This window comes from Ornithodoros turicata, chromosome 5 (assembly GCF_037126465.1).
Source record: "Ornithodoros turicata isolate Travis chromosome 5, ASM3712646v1, whole genome shotgun sequence".
Lineage (NCBI taxonomy): Eukaryota > Metazoa > Arthropoda > Arachnida > Ixodida > Argasidae > Ornithodoros > Ornithodoros turicata.
Window position 1 is genome coordinate 72572890 of NC_088205.1, and position 26297 is coordinate 72599186.

Sequence of the window (26297 nt, forward strand, 5' to 3'; positions counted from 1 at the left end):
GCGCCGTACGCGCGGAACTCCGTCCATCAACCGGAAGTATGACGAGAGCGTTGTCTGCTGACCATGGTTGGTTGCTACGCGTCTGAGGTTATGTCGGATAGGTCGGTGTTTCATAATTGATTGGCATTTTTTGCAGTTCGCCGCTGAGGATGCTTTTACACAAATTAATACCGTGCAAATGAAAAAGTTTTTGCTTGTTGTACTCAGCCTCAATCGACCTGTTTACAAGCGCCGGTATGGCGACCGCTCCTCCTGTTCTCGAGAGCGAAACTCACGCGGAGCTGCATCTCGTATAACGGTATGTACTGAATGATTGAATGACTTTTCTCGCCTGCGTTGCACGAAGTTCTCGCTTAATGGTCTGTCGAGGTGTCTGATTTGAATCCAGCAAGGGTACATGTACTTTTCGGTCGCCGTTTTTATTGTTTTTTTTTTTATATATATGATTTTGTTCGTTACAAGAAGCCGAAAATAGCACGTCTGCGGAGAAGTTATGTGCGTGGCACGGGCGTCTTTTCTACGCGGTCATATAACCGATAGCACTGCAAGTGCGGGTCGTTGTACTGTGGAAATCTGAGCTTCCATGTTCATGTTGCTTGATCATGATTTTTTTTTTATTATTAATATTATGGATTGCCACAACCCCACTGTGTCAAGCCTTCTTTTTATTTCAATTATTTCACACATTTCATGTGTTTTTTGTTTTTAATATACATCATGTACGTTCCACTGAAATGTTTTCTTTATTATCTCAGTATTTTAATAACGCGTCCTCAAGCATAAGACTGTTTGTTAGTGATTTCTTTGTGTGTTTGCAACACTTGCGAAAGAAAATAATTTAGTATTTCAGTAGTCTATCTCTAGTACAAAGCAAACTCAAGGCTGCACAGATACTGCAAGACAAACAAATTGGTCTTGCCGTTCTCCGAAACACCGCCGCCGCACTGACAATAAAAATAAAAACACACACATACGTTACAGCCACAAAAGAGAGAAAACGCGAATGCAAATAGTGCAGCCAAGTGCAAGTGATGCGTCAACGACATTCAGCGGAAACAGCGAAAAGAGAACAAATGCCCAAAGAACGTCGAGGGAGGCGTGAGCACGGAAACATTCATTTCTTCTATCCTGTGATTTTATCTATTATTATTTCTCATATATATATATATATATATATATATAAACTTGCGTTTTTCTTTCGGGTTTTTTTTTTTTTTTTTTTTTTTTTTTTACGGGCTTTGGGGAATGTTGGGACAATCCCTGCTCTACATCCTTTTATCTCAAAGTTCGTTTATGTTTTTCTGCGCCGGGTTGGGGTGATCGCCAGTATGTATATCAGAAGGAGTGCTCTAAGTAATGCAGAGAACTGGGAACGTAATTTTACTAGATCCGAGTTGAACGAACTATGCTCGTGTCTGGCGTACGGGTAGTGACACTGTTCCGTGCATTCCCTTTGGCACCTAGCTACGTTACACCTGAATATCTAAGGGCAAAGGCGCGGCCATCTATGCGTTCGCACGTACGCGTCACGTCTGACGTTACACGAGAATGCCTTTTGAACGGAGTGGCACGTTCGGCGTTACGAGGTAACTTCTAACATTTATTAATCGCATCAGAACGAACACGTTATACTTTCACTGAGCAAGAACGTCATGAAGAGTCGACATGTGCTGCATTTGTTCCGCTGTTCGACTTATCGTGTAATCACACGAGCTACTTCCTCACGGAAGATTCTAGTGGAAGCAAAAGCAGAAGCTTGCTTGTGTTATGCGTAAGCGCTCTGCGATACGAGTGTAAGTTTGATGCACCCTATACACACCCGTAACGCAAGGCACTGTGACGCAAATCTTATGGCGTTCACTAGGAAATAAAAAAAGATGAGTCAAGTCTCGTGGTCTCCCGTTACCACGAGAGCGGTACGCATACGCTACGATGGACGCATAGAAACACTTTGCGCATGGCGCATGTGTCAGCAACAGTGTGTTCTCGTCTCGTTGCGTTCGCAACACTTTTACTGATTTTGCAACTTAGAGAGTTTTGGTTATAGCGCACGCAACCGTCTCGCAGGAAATAGCTCATCCACACACTCTCAGAAAAAAGAGCCCTTTTTTCTGAGGGCCTTTTTGTATCAATTTGGATGTATGATAATTGCTTCTACCACCCTTTTACACCCTTTATCAGACGCTATGATTATCTAGGTGGTAACTATAGAAGTTACCACCTTTTCACACCTTTTTCTCTTAGAGTGCACTGCACACGCGTTAAACGCAGTTATAATTTTGGCGTATGCAGAATGTGCACTCGCTATTTCCTTGCGCGCGCAAAGCGATGGCGTACGAACAGGGGCGGATTCAAGGGTCTGTCATGCGGGGAGGGGTTCGTGCTTTGCCGCACAACATCATCCAGGAGATAGAGCGTTTACATAGCAAACACGGCCGTAGGGGGGGGGGGGCGGTCGCCCCCCTCCCCCCAGCCTTCTTCTTAAATCCGCACCTGCGTACGCACCATTAAACTTATGTGTTCCTAAAGAACCGAAAGGAGAAATAAAGTGGTCAGGAATCCGAGGGTGCGTATATTTACTCGCATTTTCTGTTTACACGAGCAGAAGTTAATGAAATATGAAGAACTACGCGTGCATTTCGACACAGGATCTCATTTTTATGGGAGCGCTTTCGTTACAACTCTTTAGAAATGTAGCACTGTGTTCGCACCGTAAAGTAATAAAAGGCTGGACGACCTTCCTCTTCCTTCTTCGTTGAATATCTCGTTCTCCACGGTGTGGATTCTGAGAAGGATATATGTGGTGCGTCACACGGTATCGGCAATGGACTGTCTGCAACATCGGCTGCCCGGACCTACATTTCGTACGGAAAGTTTCCTCTTTCGAGTCTCCGTGGGACCAAAGTAAAAATAAGTATTACGACAGGGCTGCAGACAGGATTATACACATTTATTCGACGGGGGGTCGGGGGAAGAAGAAGAGAAGGCGAACTGCATATGTGTAATAGTAGCTTGCAGACAGCTAGACATAAAGAAGCTGTCATTTTGTGCGCAACATTCGAGGATATCTTGCCCAATTTGCACGCGTGCTATTGCGACGGAACGGTTTATGACGTCAATACTCCTTATCGACGCGTCGAACCGGTGTGTTACTCCCGTGCATTTCGCTGCAAGGATTACGAAGAGCTTATAGACGCTGTCCGGAAAGACCTATTATGTCGAGTGGACACGACATTCGCTCGTTGATGGTAGCTCCGTGGTCATGCTGAAGACTGGGAGGTGGTGCGTTCGAATCCCTATACCAGCGAACTTATGTCATTGCAATTCGTGTCTCTCACACTGGATCCCCCCCCCCCAAATATTCTTTCTCTATGCTTCGCGGAAGTGTCATAAAATTAGTTTCTAGTCTTGAGAAGTATGACGTCATGGGGAGCACAATCCGCAAACGCATCTGGCGACATTACTCCTCCAGTGTGCGCCGATGGAACTTTGACCAGCGGTGTCAGCGGCGCGACCAAACACAAGTCAAAAACAGCACAAAACCGCAACCTACCGTCATCAGCATCAACAAAAATTAATTCGACTTCGCGAGAGGGCTGCAATGGGCGTTTTCGCGTCCGAAAACAGGTGCGAACAGGCCCTCGGCGCGCCGGTTTGGAAACGGCGGCGACGGCGTACCGAAAATTACCGCCGCCGCCGGCGCACACCATGGTCGATTGCCATCATCCCCAATACCATCATCTCACTACATCAGCTGCTAGCAGTCCTCCAACGTGGAGCACGCTCATGCTAGGAGGCAGACGCCACAGCTACTCAAGGTGACGTCGCTCATGCCCCTGTTAAACGGGCAGTCTTCAATGAGGATTGAAGCCAATGGCCATTAAACATGCATGTTGCGCCACCAAGCTTGTAACGTGTCAGCCTGTCAGGGAGCATTGAATCCAATGCTCCCTGACAGGTTGACACATTACTCGCTTGATGGCGCTGCGCGCATGTTCAATGTAAATTGAAATGGGAAAAGTACCACTATCCCTTGATCTCGCCGCCTCGACCTTGGACCTTTCATAGCGGTCGTACCACGCAAACCGATGCTATGGCCGCCATTAAAGGTCCAAGGTCGCGGCTTGAAACGGAAAAAGATGTCGGTGCTTTTCCCAATCCAGAGACTTTTGGTCAATGGCCTTTGGTTCCAATCGCCATTGAAGATTGCAGGTGTAACAGGGGTATTAGTCTTGGAGAATCCGAAACTATGAGGTTTTGCAGCTCCTTTCGAAAATTCGTGGAAGCGCGTAATGGCAACACCACCTAGATAGAGAAAGCCTGCTTACTCGTCGATGTGACGTAACAACTAAGAGTCAGCCAATCACGAACGTTCTTTCAGCGGTCGTAGCCATGGAGACGAGCCACCGTCGTCTGCGAGTAGTGAGTGAACGTCCCCGCGTAATAAATGGGAAAAATTTAAAATAAAGCGCAAAACGGTCACATATCTTTCTCACGACTGATTTTCTGGAAAGCGTGTTGCACTTTTTAGCTACAGATTCAGGTCTACAGGTTCTAAGTTGCAATCATTTGGGAGTTCTTTGAATTTGCAGAACGGCGAATCTCAATAATAGCAGACGAACTCTGACTTTATATGTCAACGTAGCAAGGAGGGAAAGGAGGCAACAAGCAGGCTATCTGTATCTAGATGGCGTTGGTAATGGTCACCGACTGAATTTATATTTTTGCACCCTGAGTATTCCAGTGGAGCTGCTAATTATAATACGAAAGAATATAAATGTTTTTTTTTTTTTTTAAGTTCGCAGTGACACTTTATTCGCAGGGTACATTTATAGGACCATCGTAAGTAGCGGTATATAATTTTGGCGGAACTATTTGTGAAACGAAACCCTTTTTGAAAGGCTTTTTAATGTCTCGTGATGTCGTTAATTTATTAATCGTTTATTTATTTTGTCATTGTCACTGTTGTGGTTACAGAATTTCGGCGCACTGCTATCACAGTCCTGGCGATCACGTGATGGTGGCACGTGACCCGTGACGGACGTGCATACACGCTGGTTAGTTCTATAAAGCATATTATTTGTAAAAAAAAAACATATAAAATGAAGAAATTTGGAGGAATAAAGAGCCGTTAGTTAGTTAGTAATAAAGAGTCGTTAGTTGTAACGCATGAACATTTAATCAGGAAGCACTCGATGGGGATTTAGCATCGTGAAAATCACTGCTCAGAACAACATATTTTTTCATCACTTTCCATTCTTTCGACTGCGTGTGGCTCAGTACGAAGGAACGCTTCTTGAGAAGTATACCCTGCACAGTTATCCCGACTGTGGCGTTCTGGGGACTTAGCATACCGTGCTGAGGATGAATAATGATTAATGTTGAATGATGTTTGAGTGATATTGTCGGCGCAGTATTGGCACAGTGTGTCCACGCCGAAATAACAAATATGTATGCCTGTTACAGCGCGAAACAGTAAACGTTTAGATCATTCTCATATAGAGATCACGTCTGACATATAGATCGAGACATGAATGAATCGATGAATCAAGTTACGTATGACTCAAGAACGAATCAATAATGAATGAATGAAGAATAAATGAAGACAGGAAACTGAATGCAATCGCATGACATGAAATCAAATGAACTGCTTAGCAAAGAACCAACATCCCTAAACCGCACATGTCCCTGAGATAACTTGAAGAAATAGGGACTTTCGTTGTGGTGCCGACCATAAACCCGCATCACACAAACAGCATGCACGATGTCCGCCGTGGCTATCACGCCCGAAACGTTGCCAAGAGCAGATCAAAGAGACGCCCACTTGGAACCAAGTGGATGCAAACCACGCCTGGCAAACACGTTAATTACAGTGTGCCTCGGCTTGCATTGTAACTGTGAAGTCACGCGAATCGAATTTTTTCTCGTGCTCATCTGTGCCATCCTTGAAATCTGAAAAAGAAAGAAAAGTAAAAAGAAAATCAACGCAGGCAGATTCGGCATGCAGATCAGCCCATTTTCATCCCAAAGCTCGGAACCTCGGGAACAACAGGCGGCCCGTTGTATCATACTCGTCTGACCTAAAACGATTTTGACGCCACAAAATACTTGAATTTCGTACTCGAATTGTACATTTCTACATTCGAGATTGAAACATAGAAATGTAACGTAAATACGCAATCAATGTTGCATCTCAGTCTGTTCATGATGGAACAATAAGTTTGCTGTGACAACAGACTTCCTGTGTTAGAGTTTCACAGTCGTTGAAAAGCTATGCATACTAAAGTGCGATCACTTTAGTGAAAGCTGATCAACGCTTTCTTTTTTTTTTTTCACGTTTGTTTCTTCACGTGCTGTACAGGGCAACAACCCTGTGGAACAAACGGCAAGCGAGGACGGCCACTAAAGTGTACTAAAATGTAAAGCTGCGCCACCGCTGGCCACTGCTGAAGCAGAGTATTCCTTCAAGTTGGCTCCACCGCAGTACTACAGAACAAGGGCAAATAAACATCTCAGCTCGCGCGAGTGACTCATTGGAGAAATGTGAGCCCTGTTATATATTGTGGTGAGGACGACAACGTCGAGCTCTTTCATTATAGCACCACCTTGTATATCTTGTGTGCACCCCTTTCTGCTCGAAACGTCGATGAATACGTGACAGCCCCATACCGTTCGCTATGTACCGTCCACGTATGTGGTAAAGAATATCGAACCGAACACATCGCCGCAACTCGCGATTCGGCGTTCTTCGCAGGTGAGGACTTTGGTTCGTTGGGATGATAATTATGCGCGCTCAACGGCGCAAAAAATGGCGCAGTTGCGTTATCTTACATAATGCGTGTCGCTGTGTGTTACTTTGTCGACTTCGTTGCATTATTGTGTTTTAGCTCTGGCCATTCACTAGTCAATGAAGTAGCTACAGCGTGCCACGCGAGTGCATCGTCGAAATAAATATGTCTGGCAGGAGCATTTGACTGTCAAACAACTCTCCTGTATGGGCCGTTTCTCTCGAAATGACATCCAGTCCGGTTCGATCGGGCCTCTTCCAGCGTGGAGGGAAAAGTAGCTGCGAATATGCAACAACAACAACAACAAATAAGTGATGATGAAGTGAGATCGTGTCTTCCCATTTCGCCTATTCCCATTTTGCCTAATGCTTCTTCGCAGATTATCTCGCCATCCCTTAGCAGGTTCACCGACCTCGAACTGCAGGGGGTCCCATTTGGCCTAATGTATGCTGCAGACAGTCCCACTTCGCCTACTAATCCGTGTTACGTAAGAAAGAAGGCGGTCCTCTGGCATGATGCCAAGAGTCAATTTCGGATCTTCATATAACTTTACATGCAACCTGTTGGTTTCACTGAAGCATGAGGTCTGTATTTATAATTCATATTACACTAGGGTTTCTTCCCTCATCTGTTGGTTCACAAATATAGACTGTGCAAGAGTGAAAACATAGTTTTTATTTACATTTTTTAAATTAAAAGGGCAGCTTTGTTTTTTGCGCTTCAAAATTCTTCAAAATTTGCAGCTCTACTCAATATGCATTAGATGTCCCACGGCATCGAGGTACGACATCATGTCCCGGTCGCCATTCTGAATTATTGACTGCTCAATGACATTCTTAGGTAGCATCACAAATTTTTATTAATTCCAACGCCCTACGCCGACTTTTTCAACTGACCCTAAGTGATTTGGGAGAAATTCACAGCACACCCTGGAGGAGACTAGAATTTGTACGACACCGACCAGAAAAGGAATTCCTGTCGGAAAATATTTCCGTGTATAACTCCCACCGTTAGATAATGCGCAGGCCCTCTTCAGAGCACCTTTTTACCGAATAACGCGCGCGTTATACACCGGAAAATACGGTACATAGTTAGGTTGAACGTCTCGCTCGGTGGTGTCGTGCTAACTGGGAGGCGGTGGGTTCGAATCCTACCACCGGTTGTGCTGTCTGAGGTTTTCCCTGGGTTTTCCGAAGACTTTCGAGACGAATACCGGCACAGTTCCCTCTGAAGTCTGCCCAAGACGCATATTAACCCCCTAACCCCCACTTCTTCCTGCTGTCCTCTCTCCGTCTGTTCTCATCTGTACGTCGCTCATAGCCACCTCTCATCTCCACATAGCCACATCTCGCTCATAGCCACCTCGCCGTCGCTCATAGCTTCGCAGCGCTAACACGAAAGAAAAAAAAAAGTTAAATTAAACACGACTATAGTGACACCAGTTTCCATATTTAACATCGCTCAGGTGACACTGAACATGGCTCGAAGCCTTGTTTCATTCGTCATGCTGTCCATCAGGAGTCACTATGTAAAATGTTTGTAAATGTTTTTGTTATATTTGTACATTATATTCACACCTTATATTTGCAAATGTAAACGGTCTTTGTTTCGGACGACGTAAGGTAGTTGTCCGACGAGCACATTCATTTCTTGCACACGTCATCATCGGGTCGGAGCGTGTAAGTAACGCCCACTTGCCGGCAGTCCCGTTTTGCCTAATGAGATTGCACGGCAGTCCCATTTCGCCTAACGGCTGTTACCCCTCCCGCCTCTTTAATCCGATAATCCGGGTTAGGCAAAATGGGAATAGGCGAAATGGGATGTAACCAGTGAGATGTTGAGCCGCTGAGGCGACACCCTATCCCATTGACTGAGGGGGAGAAGGTGGTGAATGATGATGAATGCAGCGAGTGCAGTTGCTACCTGGAAGAAAACGAATGTTGAAGATATTATAGAGGTGTTTGCCCTAGAGGTAAGGGTGGTGCGTCCTGGGACGATGTCGGGACGTTTCCTTGGGTTTGAGGATCACACAGAACGATGAGGCCGAAGCTCAATGCAAACTTCACAGTGACCTGCCTGGGAGTTCTGCCACTATGTGAAAGCAAACCGCGTTGCCTCTTGGGAACATACACATGAAACAAAATATATCAGCAATGTATGATTTTGTTTTATATCAGTAAAGCAGCCTGTCACTGCGCCTATACAACAAATTTTGTTCTAAAAAGATATCATTATGTTATAATCAATCAAGTGAATCATTATGCTCTTTATCACCAGCATATACGTTTTGCCACAATATTGTTGTGATCGAAGGCCAAGCATATACGCGGTACCTGGATATTCGTGGAAATCACTGCTCAGAACAACATATTTCTTCATCACTTTGCATCCTTTCGGCAGCGTGTGGCTGAGCACGAAGGAACGCTTCTGCAGAAGTACACTGTACAGTTATCCCGACTGTGGCGTTCTGGTGTCTTCTGGGAATTTAGCATACCGTAATGATGATGAATAATGATTAATGTTGAACGCTGTTTAAGTGATATTGTCGGCGCAGTATTAGCACAGTGTGTCCACGCCGAAATAACAAATATGTATGTCTGTTACAGCTCGAAACAGTAAACGCTTAGATCATTCTCCTATAGAGTCTTCAGTCCCCTTCGAGGGGGTGCCGCGTTGGCTCGTCCTCAAAGACAGCACATTCTTCCCCGTGCCTCACTCAGAATATCCCTATACAGCGCACGAACTCTTGAACAGCAGGTATAATCTGCAACTTGCCGCAGATAGCGCCCTTTAGAAAGCCGCTGATACTCACTGCTCTCTCTCTCTTCCCGATAACGTGAGTGAAAATAGTCTCGCTGGGGTTATTGGCAGGGATGGCGCAGAAGCGGAATAGGTTCTTCTAGAGATACAGCTATGATACTGGCGTTCCATGCATTGCAGACGACAGAAGACCACTAAGATGGCAGCCTCCATTTAACCGCAGACGACGCTCGATTCGTGGGACGCCATGAGCATCCGGACGGATTCCCCGCGGAGTTGGCTCGTAGCCATCGGTTGCTGTTGGATCAACCTCTTTTCCGCCATCGCTTACAAGTCCAGCGGAGTCATCTACGTGGGAGTTCTGCAGACTTTCGACGTCTCACGCGAAGAAGCATCATGGCCGCTCACGCTTCTTGCTGTTTTCATCTTTGCTACAGGTGTGTCACGTGACCGCTTCTCTCTTCTTTACTCTGAAGTAACAGTAGAATCATTTACTCTCCAGGTCCTCTCGCGGGAATTCTAGCCCTCTACTTCAGTATCTGGCAAATATCGCTCTGTGGCTGTCTACTGTCTTCCATCGCCGTCTGTGCGTGCTTTTACGCAACGGGCACAACATACCTGATGCTTTGTCTGGGAGCCCTGCAAGGTAGAAACCGATTCGAGAACATCAGTGTGCTGTAATTATAGTTGTAGATGAACAAAAGAGGCCTTACTTGGTACACCTGCTCTGACGTCCCAATTGAGGAGATATACACAAATGGTAATCAAAGCAAATCAAAGGTAGGGTTTAAATAGAAGGCGAATATGAAGCATTCGTAGTTTTTAACATGTATCGACATTGGGGTGTAAATACATAGCGCGACATGCGAAAGTCTACGTGTAGTTCGTCAACTAATGTTAAAAGGAAATGTAAAGATGTGTGTGTGTGTGTGTGTGTGTGTGTATATACCTCCTAGCAAATACCTCATGGTACGGAACAGTGGAATATTGCCACATTATACAACCATGGTTTCCATGGTACGCTAGATGTATCAGACATATAGAAGCAATTATGCGAGGAACCGGTGATTTCACGCGTAAGCATCCGCCCACTTCAGATATCTCTTTTCATCTGTCTCTTTCTCAGGTCTTCTGTTTGAGCGACATATTTTAAACATCTTTTATCGTCATCTGCAGGTGTCGGACTCGGCTTGCTGACGCTTCACAACGTCATTATCAATCAGCACTTCAGAAAACACCGCGCAACTGCATCGGGCATCAGCTACGCCGGGCCGACTCTGGCGTCTCTGCTGTTCCCACCCTTGGTCCAAGTCCTCTTTAACCATTTTGGACTTCGAGGCGCGCTCCTGCTCTTTGGTGCAATCATGCTCAATTCTGTTGTCGGCGCATTCTTGCAAAGACCACCCAGTGCACTACGAAATGCAAGAAGCTCGTGTAATCGCTACCGGGTTGTCGCATCTAGTCGCGGTGATGAACCACTGAACAAAAATGATGTGAGTGTGAGTTTTTCCAACGGGCGCGTTCAAAACGGCGATGTGAAGGTAGTGTACGAGACCTTGAAGGATACAGAGAAGACAAAACTCGATGAGAATGGAGAGGCGGATGTGTTCTTGAACAGTGGACAAGAACAGAAGGTGTCCAAGACAAAAGACATAGCCGCACTTCAAGATAGCTTGACCTTCTTCAAGAATCCAATGTTTTACGTCGTGTCTCTCTCATTCGCTGTGATATTATTTAACTTAACGACGTACCTCACAGTGGTCGTGGACTTCGCGGTAGATCACAACGTTCCTCACTTTAGAGCGGTGCTACTGATCTCATCGTATTCGATAGCGGATCTAGCGGCCAGGTTGGGATCCGGTTGGCTTTCGGACCGGGGATTCGTCAGCAGGGGAAACATGATGGCTATTCATTTCCTAATGGGAGGAATTGTCATGTTTGGCATGCCGTTCCTCACCAGTTACCCCGGCCAAGTGGCGCTTTCGGTGTTTTCTGGATGGGCCAATGGTTGTAATATGATCTTGGTTTCTGTGCTGCTGACCGAGCACGTTGGACTGGACCAGCTACCGGTGAGCTTCGGTGCAACGTCCCTGGTGGCTGGATTGCTGTGTCTGGCAAGGCCGCCTCTAATCGGTGAGTGTCGCTCATATTACAACCGCTCCACTTATGTTGCCGTAACAAAGTTTAACGTTCTTTACGGTTCACTCGCTTTGCCGAATTAATGACACAGTTCCACCAATTGCCCCTGTTGAATATTGAGGAAGACAAGGAGGACGCAGGAGGATGAGCCCATGTAAATAGCACTAGATTCAAGGTTAGTTATCGAAACGGCAGTGGACTGAGCGGTCACGTCACATCTTTCGTAGTTCTTCTAACCTTTTGGAACAGCCCCGTATACTGCTAGCGCAATTCACTCTTATGATTCCTGTTGCTACTTTATTATTTTACTTGGGGCTGTTTCACGTTTGTAAACGTGTTTGTGTAATAACAGTCGACCGCGTAAATGCACCTGTCGTGTTGCTTTCCCCTGTTTAACTGCTGTATCGATAGACGCCCTTTCGGGGGAAGACTACTGCGTAGCAGCTGTACCAAGATTCATAAGACTGAGAAATCGGTGTGTCCTAACTGTTCGGAGCGTGGCGCCATCGAGGACACAGGAGGTTTCCTTACGTCGTGTGTGCGGTACTCCGTTGCTTGGAGTCGCCACCAGTCCTCGCTGTATATCAGAAGGAGAAGAAATGAGGATTGTAAGGCCCTGGGATACATATTTGCGCGAAGAGTACACGAGTGCAACGCGCAGTCCTAGTGCGCACGGTAGCTTTCAGTCTCGCGGGCCGGAGAAGAACCTTCCATTGGCTACCAGTCTGTGACGTCACGTCTTCTGCCCAATAGTGAGGCGCGCCCGTTCTTTTTCCTTACTTTTTGTTGTTGTATTTGGCGCCGTCCGTCCCGCGTCTCGTGAGATTGCTCTTGCTAGCAGACGATTCTCTGCGGCCAATGAAAAGTGCTCCCTGATCTGACGTCACAATATGCGACGAGAAGCTGGGGGAGACCGTCGCCACAGCGCGCATTTGTGTCAACTAATTTGATCAGAAAATTCGCGGTTCCAAAAAAAAAAAATGAAATGCGTGGAAAATTTGCCGGATGGTTTAGTATGTTCATATCACACGATTCGAAATGCCTTCCGTGCTCCTCCCCGCACTTAATGTAGACTATATACTTTTTATCACATAAAAAATAAACGGTTGAATTGAATTAATATTTTGTCGCTGGGGTGCTCCAGAAGTGAATGTAGAATTTGGGTGAATTTGGGCCCTGGTCAGGCTTACCGGACGCCCTGATATCATTTTTGCAACATACTGAGGAAGACAATGTATTTGGGATCGTGTGGGAGAGGGAGGGGGATAAATTTATTAAAAGAGAACAAGAAAGGGAAAAAGCGGAAAGGTCAGTCAAACAGTGGGTCGACTTGAAATTCCGTAAGAATTTAAGCAGAAAGTAAAGTAACCAAGACGAAGTAAATAAAAAAAAACTACAAAGAATCCTAGAAATTAGCAAAAGGTGAGAGAGGGATGTGGTGGGCTCTTGGGAGATTTTTTTTCTTTGTTCCGCGTCAGCGCCGCGAAGCAACTGTGGCTGTGAGCAGGGTACAGACGTGGACAGATGGAGGGTACAGCAGGAAGGAGTGGGGGACAGGGGGGTTAGTATGCGTCTTGGGCCGACTTCAGGGGGAATTGTGCTCTTTGGACTGCTCTTCCTTACATGAAATTTTGTCAATCCTTTTGTCAGTTAAATACCGGCGGCCCTCGTCCTGAGGCAATTCTTTCCATACTTTTGTCAGTTAGTTCGTCTCCAGAGCCGCTACTTCTTTCTACATTTACTTCTTCTTTTTGCTTCGTCATCTCTCATTAGCATGTATATAGCGCGCAGCTACAAGTGTTCGTCCTGTGCTCGTCCTTCGTTTTTGCTCCGTCGGATCTGTTATTCTACGCAAAGTAGCCTACATCACCATTTTTTCTTTTTCTTTTTTTCAATACAGTGCAGTGCTTTTCACTAATTTCCTCCGTACCAATGTGGCTTCTTCGTGGAAGCTCGCTCTGTCTTACAAAATTTGCACCAGTGCTGTCTTTCTGCTCGGCTGGCATGCAGTTTCAGTATAGCATAGATTACTCTAATGTCCTTTGCTACTTCTAAACACCTATATCAAGGTGAAATAGAATTCTTGGTCAGTATGTAAATGCCCCTTATTGATTGGAGCAGGACATGGAGCAGGTATTAGATATCTATCTGACCTTCAGACTTCCTCTGCCTTGGAACCAGTTGGTATTCCTTCTTCAAACACTGTTTAATACTCTGTCGATATAAGACGCTGTGCAGCAGTTGTATTAAATGTTGTTTTATATCGGAGCGAGCAAGTTCACGTACATCAAGATATCGTGTTTTTTCTTTTCTTTTGTTCTTTGTGTCTGTGTGTGTGTGTGTGTGTCTTTAGCCTGTCGACTGCTTCAATGTGATGTGCAGTAGCGATGCAGACGTTCGAAACGTGACACGAGGGTGATCTTGTAGTGAATGTACACGCAGTATTATTGACAGATTTATTATCGCCCAAGAACAACGTTGCACATAAAACATATATCAGAGTTATTACAAAAACAGCGCTACCTGGTGGAAGCTAGCGTTCTAAGTTTTCAAAGATCAACATCGTAACACGTTAAATCGGAATTCAACTTCCAAACCCGGTAATTATAGACTTCAAGTTCAGCATCACATCATATCGCAGCCCATCACTCAATATCGCATCATTCTCCATGGAGTGATGATGAATGATGATTTATGAATTTAAGCTGTTTGATCGGCGTTCCAATGATCGGCCGTGGAGGGAGACAAAGTATAGTGCATGCGGCATGCCTGTTATTCGTTTTTTTGGCGAGAGCAGCACTATTTTTGAAGCGTGAGAAAATCGCCCACCCATGCTGAGCAGAGTTGACCCAGCGCTCGCTTTCCGCATGCCTCGACATACCTCTCGTCAAGATGCCGCATTAGTTCATCGAATGCGCCTCGATGTGGCTTTTACGGCTCAGTGGCGTTACCGCTTGAGACAAGTTGACTCTCCCCAATGCTGTCACTGCGGTGCTGTAGAATATCTAGAGCACATTCTTCTCCATTGACCACACCTTCCCGAACCGTACTCTCCGGATCCCTTAACGAGCTGGACTCTCGCCCCCACTCTCTCACAAAATCGCTTGGTCCCTGGCCACGTCCAGTCCACCAACGCTCTGCCCTGAAAGCTCTCTTGACCTTTCTGGATACCATATAGGACTTCAATCCTTATCCTGAAGGGGCTCTTTATTTCATTCCCCGCATCACCACCAGCAATAGGGTAGAGTATCGCCCCCTGGCGATGAAACTCCCCATTCATCATCACACAATAAAGTTGTTGTTGTTGTTGTTTGAAGCGCGATGTAGGCAAGTATTGCGCTAGTCCCATCCTACAGTTGGTAATACAACACCATAAGTATGGTTCTCATTGGAAGGGATACCCTGTAGATTAACGCAGGTGCTTCGAGTACGTCAGACACTTGTAATATTAAACGACTCATTGACGCATTAGTTACGTGCTCACACATAACGTCAACCATAAATATGTGAGTATACCCCCTCCGAACGTAAATAAATATTTCTTATCTCTAATCTTTCGCAGGTTATTTCCGGGACACGACTGGCGATTATGAAGGCCTCTTCCGACTTATCGGCGGTGTGAGCGTCGTCCTCTCCGGAGTGTGGTTCGGAGCAGCCGCGATTCTCAAGTGCAACGCCACGAAAAAACAACAGAGTCAACCTTGACGCCTGTGTGCGTTACGTCCATATTGTGACATACTAGCTCCGTCCGGCAGGACTGTTCCTGGTTCTCCATGCGTTGTAATGCGCCTGCCTTTTTTTCTTCTCTTGTTTCGCGGCCAAGTTGCTCACAAAAATCAAAAGATGGTCCATGGAGACCGCGTTTTTAATGGTTTTATCTTGCCGAATATTTTGAACCGGTCACAAATCGTCTAATACGCATGAATTCGGCATTATTGGAGGGGCCGTCACAGCATCCTACTATGATTGGCTACTTCGTAGTGATCCAGAAGGTGCTGACGAATTAGTACTTTACGCAAATGAGCCCACGGACACTGTGTTGTGTACCTCATCAATGTTGTGCCAAACGAAGAAGATGCCTTCAAGCCACAGGATGTGTATCGTGTGTGTGCGCGCTTTGGTAACACGTACATCACGTTCCTGTCTGCGAAGTTCCTGCGGAAAGACGATCCAATTTTTGTCCGGATAAACGAATACGGTTTACCCGTTTTGGAGATAAAGATGCAAACATTCCCAAGCAGCACAACATCTTGGCTCAATATTGGACCAATATTGGCAATACTGGCCCGATAGTGGTCCAATCTTGGTCTAATATTGGCAATACTGGCCCGATAGTGGTCCAATCTTGGCCCTATATTGGACCAATGTTGGCAATACTGTCCCGATAGTGGTCCAATCTTGGCCCTATATTGGACCAATATTGGGAATACTAGCCCGATAGTGGTCCAATCTTGGCCCAATATTGGACCACTGTTGGCAATACTACCCGGTATTGGTCCAAACTTGGTCCAATACTGAGCCAACATTGCCAATATTGGTCTCATATTGGGCCAAGATGTTGTGCTGCTTGGATTGGGATCCTGGCTGTACGTTCCACAACGTCCAGAATCGCTTGCATTGACTCAAAACGTGCTTCCATTTCACTGCCGTCTTTATTTTCTATTGCCGCAACATGATATCACAGTCGTAGGAGAGCTGTTTTCTCCCTGTGATGTGTGTGTGTTGGAAGTATAACGTTTTTGAGCACTGCTGTGTTTGTTTTTATACATTGGCTTATAATGTGATTGCATAACGATCTCGTGTGTTGTTGTTCAATAACAGTTTGACAAAAGCAACTGTGTGCAATTTTTGTTTTCGTCTTCACACTTCGGATACTTAGCACTGCAAGTAACGAAAATCAGCCGAAATGAGATGCATCCAGGGAATACACAAACACACACGTCTCCAACGCTCAACAAACATTGAAAAAAAAAAAAACAGAAAAGAAAAAAAAAACAATATGTGCTAACACCAGGGCTCGAAACTGTAACTTCGAAAGTAACTGTAGTTTCAAAAAAAGAAGAAAAAAAAAAAGAAAAAACTTTTCGGTAGTTCAGTCGGTAACGTGTTGGCTTGCTAAACTCAAGATCGCGGGTTCGAACCCGGCCGAGGACGGTAACAATGTGGGGGAGGTAAACATTGCTTCCAGCAATAACGTGTGCTGGAGATTTCCGGCGTACGTGGAAAGAACCCGTGGTGGTCGAAATTATCCGCAATCCTACCCTGCGGCACGTGCAACATATCGCCACAACTAGGCAGACATAAACCTTACGTGTAACATCATAGCACCATTATGCTCCATTATTTTATTATTTCGAAACTGGATACTATATCTTCAAGGGAACATTTCGTTCCTTTGAGACATTTCTGTGTCATATAATCATGTGACTTCCTTGTTCTTATCTCTCTCTCTTTGTTTTTTTTTTTTTTTTTTCGTTTCAAGACAGCATCCTGGTCGTAAAACACACTTGTTTCAACGCACGCTCCTTGTCTGAGTCTAGAGTCTCAGTTGAGTGAGAGTAGCAGTAGTGTGGTGTCCATTTCATCTTGTCTTGTGTCCGGGGGGAGGGGGGTTATATTCATTAACAAAAAAATGTTGATTGCTTACGGTCTACATGAGAAGAAGATGCAGTGGCAGCTATACGACAGAGGCCACACTGTGGCATCGCCTAGTCACGGACAATCAAACTGACCCAACGAGGGGCTTCGACGGTGTGTCAGCGGGTATCCGACAACTGAACCCACTCCCTAAGCTCCATAAACAAGGTGGAATGACTGTACAGACAGTGGAAAGGATAATGTTCCGTTCTCTGTATATGGTTCGCTTTACCCGCGCTCACTTGCACCTTACCCGAACTACTCCTGACACTTCTCCTTCCAGCTTATAAACCCTGTATAGTTTATATACGTCTCTGGGATTTGCCATGCGCTCCCAGAACTGGACTCACAGGATGTTTTACGGCGAATGTCTGACGTGAAAGAAGAGGGCCATGAAGACGCGACTTGTGCGCAAGTTTGCGGAACGTTAGTGCAAGTTATTTGAATTAGTTAAAGAAATTGTTATTTACGCAATCCTTCTGAACATCGTTTAGAGATCGAAAGGTTAAAAATCCAGACACCCTGTGAAGATCAATTGAAATAAAAGCATCAAGTCGATGGGAGCCGTCGATATTTCGAACAGAGACTGCTGCCAATGATGAGGACGTGCTCGGTGGAAACAGACTTCGTTCTAAGTATCGGTGGTTCCCAACCTGAGATTTTTGCTCCAGTTCAGGACAGAGGAACTCGTAAAACGAGGTACTGAAGAAGCGGAAGAAAATGCTCTCAGTTATTGCGTTGCAGCCGTATATACAGTCGTGCCTCGTTAATATGACCCCTGCTAATCGGACAATGGACAGCACAAACTGGTACTAATTCCATAGGACCCTATGTACTTTTGCCTCATTATTATGGACATGTTCTCAGGACGACAATCGGTAGAGAATCGGATGACGAGCCCTTGTTCCAAATTTCCTCTTGCCTTTGTCACTACTGAATTCTGGGGGATATTGTGCCACCCTTCCAGGGTAACAACCCTTATGAGAACACAAAAGGGTGACGCCCCCTTCTTCGAAATTTCGCCCTTTGTCACTGAAGACACCTACAATATCAAAGGGAGGCTAGCAGTAGGGGATGCTTCTGGAATGGGCATCATGACGTCATAGCTGTTATAAAAAGCACGGGGACTTTAGCCGAACTATCATGAGGCCGAAAGTCAAAAGGCCGAAAAATCAGAACGCCGAACTATCGTAAGGCCGAAAGCCAAAAGGCCGAAAAATAATAAGGCCGAGCAATGAGAAGGCCGAAAGTCAAAAGGCCGAAGATCAGAACACCGAACCGAACACCGAAATAAAACGGCCAAAGAAACAGAAGACCTAGTGTAAGCATCCCTGTGAATGACCACTGAAAGGGAATTGCTCTTTTCATTTAAAAAAAAGCAATAAACTATAACCTCGTATTGCCAACCTAATCTAGCAATAATCTATAACATGCTTACTACAAAAAGAAAGTGTGTGGTAGGTGAATGCCAGTGAATGACTTGTATCACCCACTGAATGAATTGTAGAGGAGATGGTGTTTCTCTACATTTGGTAACCCGAACCTGATTGCCACCGTGTACAATAAACACACAATGACACAGTGGTTCATATCTCTACTTTTCCTTTTTGTTTTCCCCTAAGTTATCGAAAGTACTTTATTAATGCGATGTTCGGTGAAACGATTTATTTGCTGTATTAATTCCCAACAAGTTTATTCTATTTAATCTGTAGAGCTAATTTTTTTTATCGCAGTTGGAATACCAGTTCTCGTATCCCGGGTTCCTCATTTGCCGGCGTTTCGATAATTCGGTTTTGTGACTTTTCGGCCTTGTGATTTTTCGGTGTTTTGATTTTGCGGCCTTCTGGTTTTCGGCCTTATGATTGTTCGATGTTTTGATTTTGCGGCCTTTTGAGTTTCGGTCTTTTGATAATTCGGCCTTGTGAGCTTCGGCCTTATGATTGCCACCCTCTCAAAACAGCGCTCCAGTTCTTCGAAGATAGCGGGGACACACCTCAAGCAATCAAAATTGCTGAAATGCTGTCGACTTTGAACTCCAGGAGGTATTCGTACAAGCAAGCACTGATTACTGAGTTTTTTTTCGTAATAAATTATATTAAATATTGGACGATTCGTTATTATGGACGATTCACTTTATGGACAATTTTAGCGAGGAACGAAAGTGTCCATATTAACGAGGCACGACTGTACTTGATGGTGTGAGAACAGCTGGTACAGTGCTGAACAAAAGTTTACGGAACACGATCCGGCGCATTCCTTCCTCAGAGTGACACGCTAGCAGCGAATGGTACCGTACGAACTTACAGACATGTGCCTAGGTACCCCAGTCACATGTTTGCAAGTCCGTACGTTACCATTTGCTGTTAGCGTGTCACTCTGACGAAGGAATGCGCCGGATCGTGTTCCGTAAACTTTTCTCCAGAGCTGTACCATTCGTAGCGCTGCGCTGGAAACCCATAATGCGAGCACAAGAATGTACCATAGTCAGAGTGCGAAGATGCCACGAAGAATAACCACCTCACACGGAGGGCTTCTTTCTTAGGCAACCCTGTCAGTGTGATAGCAACCTCTAGAGGAGCCACTTCAAGCGCCTCTACCGATAACAGCAGCGGCACGAACCCTTCACACTGACAGCAAGATGAAAGGAAGGAACACCAGGAAAACGCAGGTGGACTCGGCCAGGAGTTGGGCCGTAGCTGCAGCATGCTGCTGGATCAACATCTTCACCTTTGCCTTGGTACGGTCGGCGGCTGTAATCTATGTGCTCGTTCTTCAAGCTTACGACGTGAACAGGGAACAGGCGGCCTGGCCTGTCAGCTTATCGGGCATCTGTTATTGTTTGATGGGTGAGTGTGACCTGCGCACGCTGCGTAACGATATTGTGCAGATATGCTCGTTGGCGTGGCGTCCCATAGGTCGAAGGAGAATTCTTATAGTCCGTGTTCAGTTAACTGAAAAGTTTAAGATACTTCCCACGGTGCTGTATGTTGACTGCGTTTGTTTTTTGTTTTCTGTTTTTTTTTTGTTTTTTGTTTTTTTGCCCGAACCACTGTTCTTAGATTCAGCACTCTACTTTGGACGCCTTGGTAATGTTCCACAGTCATAGGTGCGATGTATGAAAGGACGAAGTCTAAAACAAGGCAAGACACACACGAAGATCTTCGTGTGTCTCGTCTTGTTTTATTCTTCATCCTTTCGTACAGCGCACCCATCAGTGTGGACTACTTACCTATAAAGTCACCCCGCGGCTCACATCATGGCTTAGAGAACTCGTGTCGTGGTCGTGGTCAATGGACATGACAGACCTGTCTGGCGGATAGAGCCTTGGTTGTAAAGGCTTGCTGATTTTAGTGCTGATGTAGAGCAGTGAGTGTAGCCCTGCCCTATAGACTTATTTGGGATAATATTTCTCTGTGTGGTCTTGATGGCTCCTTCCGTGAATTGTTTAGCTGGAATTAACTTCATTCTCAATTCACTCACGTAATGGGGAAGGTTGCAGCACTTTCGCGGTGCAATACTTCATGTCGGTGCCATAACTTGTTGTTCCTGTTCAATCATGTGCGTTCCCAGGATTTTTTCCAGGGGAGGGGGGGGCAAAGTGCTTCCAGGGGGCGCCAAGCATACAACCCCCGTGCCCCCACCTCATTTCGGACACTGCGGACGGTTTATATTACGACTAAAGAGCACACAATTTTCACAAGTGACCTCGGAGCTTCAGGAGGGGTGGCAACGCCCCCCCCCCCTCTTTGCCCCCCTTCCGATACGCCCATGTCTTCAGTTGCTGTATATTACAAATACTGAGGTAAATTTGTGTGTCTTTTAGTTGTAAGTTCCAGTTGGTTGGAAAATAATAAAAACAGGGGCTGGAGCTAACTCTACGTTGAGCCGGCTGCTTGATCATGCTTAGGGTGGCAGGTCTCGCTAATAGATTTCTGAAAGGACGCGCCTTCCAAGAGAGTCCTAACGAAGGAAATCACGCTTCTGATAGATATCACACACGTAACATGAAAAACGGTTAGGAGCAACTAAGATTTATTTGAACAAGAACTTTCGTGCAATGGACTGCACTTCTTCAGGTTACACAACACAGGTTCTGTTGTGTAACCTGAAGAAGTGCAGTCTCTTGCACGAAAGTTCTTGTTCAAATAAATCTTAGTTGCTCCTAACCGTTTTTCATGTTACGTGTGTGATTCCCTCGTCGCGGGCTCCTTGACAGTGTTTCTCTTTTTTTTCCCCCTTTCCGACGTATTCTGATAGATACGTAGGTATCATATACTCGTCATCTAAATGACGCCCCTATCAATCTTCCGCGTGTCTTTATGGCTGTATAACGCCCTCCAGGCCACCCTTTTTATCTCCTACATGAGCTAGCTTCGTTCGTTTATAGCATACGGTATGTGAAGGTTACACGCTATAAAAATGTAATATAAATGTTACGCTATAAAAGTCTCCTCGTGCATATAGACTACAAATGTAGGCGTAGAAATTTCTGGATGAAATTGAAACTGAAATTTCTGAAGCGGAATGTGCAAGTGTTCCCAACAAGTATGCGAACAACGAAAAAAATAAAAAAATAAAAACTCAGCGAAAAAGTGTTATGTAAGTTACCTATATCTGTGGACATGCATGAGTGGTCAGCGAGCTGGTTCTGCTAATACCGAAACAAATGCTGTCAAAGGGCAGGCCACACCGCGAGGAAGCAGGCAGGGTACTTTCTTGTGCTGTTGAGTGCTACATGGAATACTTGGGTCTCACGGTCCTCAGACGTCATTCCTCGGTATATTACCAGTGTACATGTCATAAAGTACGTCACGTAAGAATACTTCTTTTTAGTCACCAGTCTAAGACGCAGTACAACGCCAATGCCTGTAATTGATCACCAGTATAGAAGTGGTAACACCCATTAAACATTCCATAGCATCCAACTTATTTTTTCTTTATGTCTGTGAAAAGGGTTCCCATTGGTCCCACGTAAGTGCACAAGGAAGCACTTTCCAATAAAGAAAAGTATATAACGATGTCTAGTACACAGTGCATGCGTTTGCTTCCTTGCAGGGCCCGTAGCTGGGGTTCTGGCAAGGTACATCGACATCTGGAAGCTGTCCCTGGTGGGATGCATTCTGGGTTCTCTGGCTGTCGTCGTTTGCTTCTTTGCCAAGGGCCTCATCTTCTTGGCCGTCTTCTTGGGAATTGTGCACGGTATGCCAACCGTGTATGACGTTCATTGCATAGAGGGCGGTGTGCTGTTCCGCACGATTGCATTCCGTTCGGAGCGCTGTCCGCTTTTGACTTCGAAGCGATCCGTATAGTCTTCCGCGTTCCGTACTTCGTTTATTGTGCTACCTTCTTGTTACGTCTGAGGCTCTGAGGGTTACCTGAAAGAGCGTCGGCAATTGCAATCAGGTAACGTCGTATGACGCGACCCTGTCTGTAAGTTACTGATGGTGCACATGAGGATGCCTCAAATTGAAAATATTTACCATGCAAAGAGCAAATTGGTACAAATTTTCACCTCGGAATTTAATTGACATTAAATAATGGAACAACAAAGATCTGAAACAGATCTGCCCTATGGCGGTATTCGAAGGGCCCCTTCTGTGTTTTTCTTGGGTACCCCTTGGTATCTCAAGTAGTAAAATGTGCCGACAATTTCAGCGTACAGACTGAATGCATAACAGGTACCGTACTAAGCTTAGCACTTTACTCAAATATGACCAACAGCTAGCAGATTTGTCTTCTTTTCAGAGTTGTTATGCTACATTTCCGGTTTTCCACCTCTTATCGTTTTACTACCCGTACTATATCGCCATCCACAAAATCCTCAATTTCCTACCGCTGTTCAACAGTTGTCTTACCCCGGTTCCCTGCGCAGGTACCAGCATCGGCCTTCTGGCACTCTGCAGCGTAGTCATCAACCAGTACTTCAACCGCTACCGCGCAACAGCATCTGGAATCAGCAACGCAGGCTTCACCGTCGGTGGCCTGATCTTCCCTCCCTTAATTCAAGCCCTGTTCGACAAGTACGGGATACGCGGAACCTTCTTATTGGTTGGAGCTCTCATGCTAAACTCAACAGCGGCGGCACTGTTACAGCGTTACCCTCCAGACCAGGGATCGACAAGACCTACTGGTCATCAACAAGCTTCTGATCATCATATGAAGCGGCTACTTGTGGTGTGTGCCAAATCGGATGACAATGAATTGAATGGTGGAACGGAAGCGGTTGTTAACAACAACAGAAATGGTTGCCCAGGAGTGCAGTTAGTGGAAGATATCGGATATGACCGTGGTGTCACTTGTGGTGCTTCGGGACGGGACATCTTCCATGGCTCTGTGTTGTGTCCCGGACCGGACGTGCTACAGGACGTTAAGAAGCATGACGACAGGGCTCTCCCAGAGCAAGACGTGCTATGTGACACCGCTGCATGCAGAGACATCAGGAAGGACAACTGCGTTGACACCATAAGGACAGACCTTAACACAGCAAGTGAGGACAAACCGGATACCTCTGCAGTAGATACCAACTCCAATGAAAACGCAGGGATCGTAGCAGAAAACAAACCTAACATTGACCAGGAAGACGCGCCATTCCTAGACCAGCCATCCGCCACGTCGCCTTCCCTCTTGAAACGTGCGTACGAAGACCCATGTACGAAGACGAAACCGGAAAACTTCTTGTCGTTTCTCTTGGTCCCGAAGTTCTATCTCATCACTCTTTCATTCGCCCAAATTCTGAGCACAATGACAACGTACATGACAGTGATCGTCGACTTCGCAACCGATCGCAACGTTGACCGCTGGAATGCCGTCTTTCTGATCTCGGCCTACACCATTGCAGACTTGGTAGCACGGTTAGGATCCGGTTGGATAACGGACAGGGGACTCCTGTCGAGGAGCACCATGATGGGTTCTCATCTTTTTATATGGGGTGTCACACTGTATTTGACGCCAGCGTGCAACGAGTACTACTATCAGCTGACGTCATCCGTGGTGTGCGGATGGTGCAACGGTTGTACACTGATATTAATCGCAGTCCTGTTCATGGAACTAGTGGGCATTGAGAAACTCGGAGTGTGCTTCGGGGTTGCGACCTTCTTAACGGGGCTATTGGGACTTGCAAGACCTGCTATCATAGGTGAGGTTCTTTTCTTCTTTTTCCATAATCCAGGCTGCAACGTCACTGGTATAGGTCGACCATCATTTTCGTACGGCGATTTTTGAAGCGATGTAGCTACAAGGGCCAAACACCGTGTAGGTCCGTCCGTCTCTTAACAGGGTCACGTGACCTGTCACTATCACGTGATCGCCAGACAGCGTCGCACTGAAACTGTGTGACCACCATATCGAAAACTGAACGCTTTCACACAACATTAGTACGTTTTTCATTAAAAAAATAATAGCATTTCCAAAACAGTTTCGTCAAACATTTAGTGTCATCGATGACTCTATAAAGCTACCGCGTTTAGCGCATTTGGCACAATTGCTGCCAATTTTTGCCATAGCTGGTGACCGATTTTCAATAAACGCATATGACAAGAATGCAGTCGAACACAATAGGTTGCATTGGCCTCGCTGTGCTGTTCACCGTGGTGTTGCTTTTGCATCGATCATGGATAACCAGCGGCACGTTCACTTTATCTTGCAGGTTATTTCCGCGACTCTAGAGGCGACTACGAAGGACTCTTCAACTTACTTGGTGGACTCGCCGTGTCCGTGGCATTTGTCTGGCTGTGCCTTTCCGTGAAACACAGATGCGAGGCGAGATTGCGTAAACTCAAAAGTGGCGTCACCGACGGCATTGTCACACTAAGTGACAAACCATCTAAGATGACAAACCCGTGATTCAAAGATATATTGTGCCAATCGTGCCCTCCTGCGTATTCTTCTTAGGTGAATTGAGCAGCGACGTCAGCACAGTGAAGATATGAAGACTACATAAACTTTTGCTCTAAAAAATAGTTTTATGCATGCTGTATCGCCCAGCGCGCAAATGCCGAAGTGTGCGCGTCTGCAGAAGTCGTCTTTTCGATCTCGTGGATGCAAGGGTTTCTTGCATGATGAAACATAGGTCTTCTCCAAATTAACGGTGCGTAGTTTGATGTGACCTATCATCAGAGGTATTTTCCATGAAGATGTTCATAAACAAGAGTGAGCGGTGCCTGGTCTGCCACATCTACGTGAACTGCCCCAAGGTAATATCGTAAACTGCAGAGGCTGAGTGGGGGAAAAGGAACAGGGTCCTTTGAGACAAAGGTGCGACCTCAGAAGGACGGATATATATGACATGTCCGCAAAGCCACGGTGCTAATACAACAGCATGTTGTTTGCCAGGCAAGGGAGCGCTTAGTACTTGCTCAAACACCACAGCAGCGAGACTACATGTGGCGACAGCAAAATTGCTTGTTGTGCTTGTGTGTGGCTGACTTCTTCCTGTGCTCAACATTGTTGATGTCGTCAACGCACCCAACTTTTAGGTATGTCTCATGCGCCAATAGACCTCCAGCATCTATGCCTCGACGTTACCCAGAATGCCATTTCATCGTATAAGCTGGTGCGGTCCACGGAGCAAGACAGGGCGTAGAAGCTGGAAGCTTCGCGTGCATAACTTCAGCGTGATCGTACGAACGCGCATCCGCAGGGAAACCATCTCGGTTGATCCTGAGGTTGCTTTACGTCTTCCACTAGTGTCGTGGCCTTTTATTGGGCTTCGAATCAACCTTACGACTTAATATATACGCTGAAAATAGTTTTGCCTTAGGGTGGCCGTTCAACTGTTATACGGGCGTTTCCCTGGAACTTTTTATTTTCTAACAGTGAGATGAAATAAACATATAGCGATGGAACACCGTCTGTCAACATCACTAGGTATCGAGCAGACTATACATTGTAAAAAAATCTATAATTTTACTCACAAGTGACTGCTAACCCTGTTGCCGGCATGTGTGCCTTAACCTACACTGTTAGAAAAAAAGG

At 45.7% G+C, this 26297-nt stretch overlaps 2 protein-coding genes across 5 annotated transcripts; both read left to right on the forward strand.

Moving 5' to 3' along the window:
• Window positions 1-57: 57 nt before the first annotated feature.
• Window positions 58-26161, forward strand: LOC135394728 (uncharacterized). 3 transcript variants are annotated; one of them, XM_064625624.1, is made up of 6 exons: window positions 78-101; window positions 208-298; window positions 19867-20170; window positions 22380-22523; window positions 23197-24459; window positions 24970-26161. In XM_064625624.1, exons 3-6 carry the CDS (start codon window positions 19963-19965, stop codon window positions 25164-25166), a joined length of 1812 nt encoding a protein of 603 aa, XP_064481694.1. In that variant the 5' UTR covers window positions 78-101; window positions 208-298; window positions 19867-19962; the 3' UTR covers window positions 25167-26161. The 3 variants fall into 3 exon arrangements, with proteins under 3 accessions (XP_064481693.1, XP_064481695.1, XP_064481694.1); XM_064625623.1 differs by having other exon boundaries at window positions 58-298; XM_064625625.1 differs by having other exon boundaries at window positions 58-298; window positions 19867-20061.
• LOC135394729 (monocarboxylate transporter 12-like) lies at window positions 5005-16522 on the forward strand. Of its 2 annotated transcripts, none has more exons than XM_064625626.1 (5): window positions 5005-5057; window positions 9729-9985; window positions 10051-10194; window positions 10725-11681; window positions 15250-16522. In XM_064625626.1, the coding sequence occupies exons 2-5, from the start codon at window positions 9796-9798 to the stop codon at window positions 15390-15392; spliced, it is 1434 nt and encodes a 477-aa protein (XP_064481696.1). In that variant the 5' UTR covers window positions 5005-5057; window positions 9729-9795; the 3' UTR covers window positions 15393-16522. The 2 variants fall into 2 exon arrangements, with proteins under 2 accessions (XP_064481696.1, XP_064481697.1); XM_064625627.1 differs by lacking the exon at window positions 5005-5057 and adding an exon at window positions 6650-6754.
• Window positions 26162-26297: the final 136 nt, after the last annotated feature.

What these genes read in the sequence shown, in the direction of transcription:
- LOC135394729 (XM_064625626.1), top strand. Translation starts at nt 9,796, where the DNA reads ATGAGCATCCGGACGGATTCCCCGCGGAGTTGGCTCGTAGCCATCGGT. An exon ending in TTGTCTGGGAGCCCTGCAAG is followed by an intron (nt 10,195 to 10,724) that starts GTAGAAACCGAT and finishes CGTCATCTGCAG; the next exon opens with GTGTCGGACTCGGCTTGCTG. An exon ending in GGCAAGGCCGCCTCTAATCG is followed by an intron (nt 11,682 to 15,249) that starts GTGAGTGTCGCT and finishes AATCTTTCGCAG; the next exon opens with GTTATTTCCGGGACACGACT.
- LOC135394728 (XM_064625623.1), top strand. Translation starts at nt 19,963, where the DNA reads ATGAAAGGAAGGAACACCAGGAAAACGCAGGTGGACTCGGCCAGGAGT. An exon ending in CTTCTTGGGAATTGTGCACG is followed by an intron (nt 22,524 to 23,196) that starts GTATGCCAACCG and finishes TTCCCTGCGCAG; the next exon opens with GTACCAGCATCGGCCTTCTG. An exon ending in TGCAAGACCTGCTATCATAG is followed by an intron (nt 24,460 to 24,969) that starts GTGAGGTTCTTT and finishes TTTATCTTGCAG; the next exon opens with GTTATTTCCGCGACTCTAGA.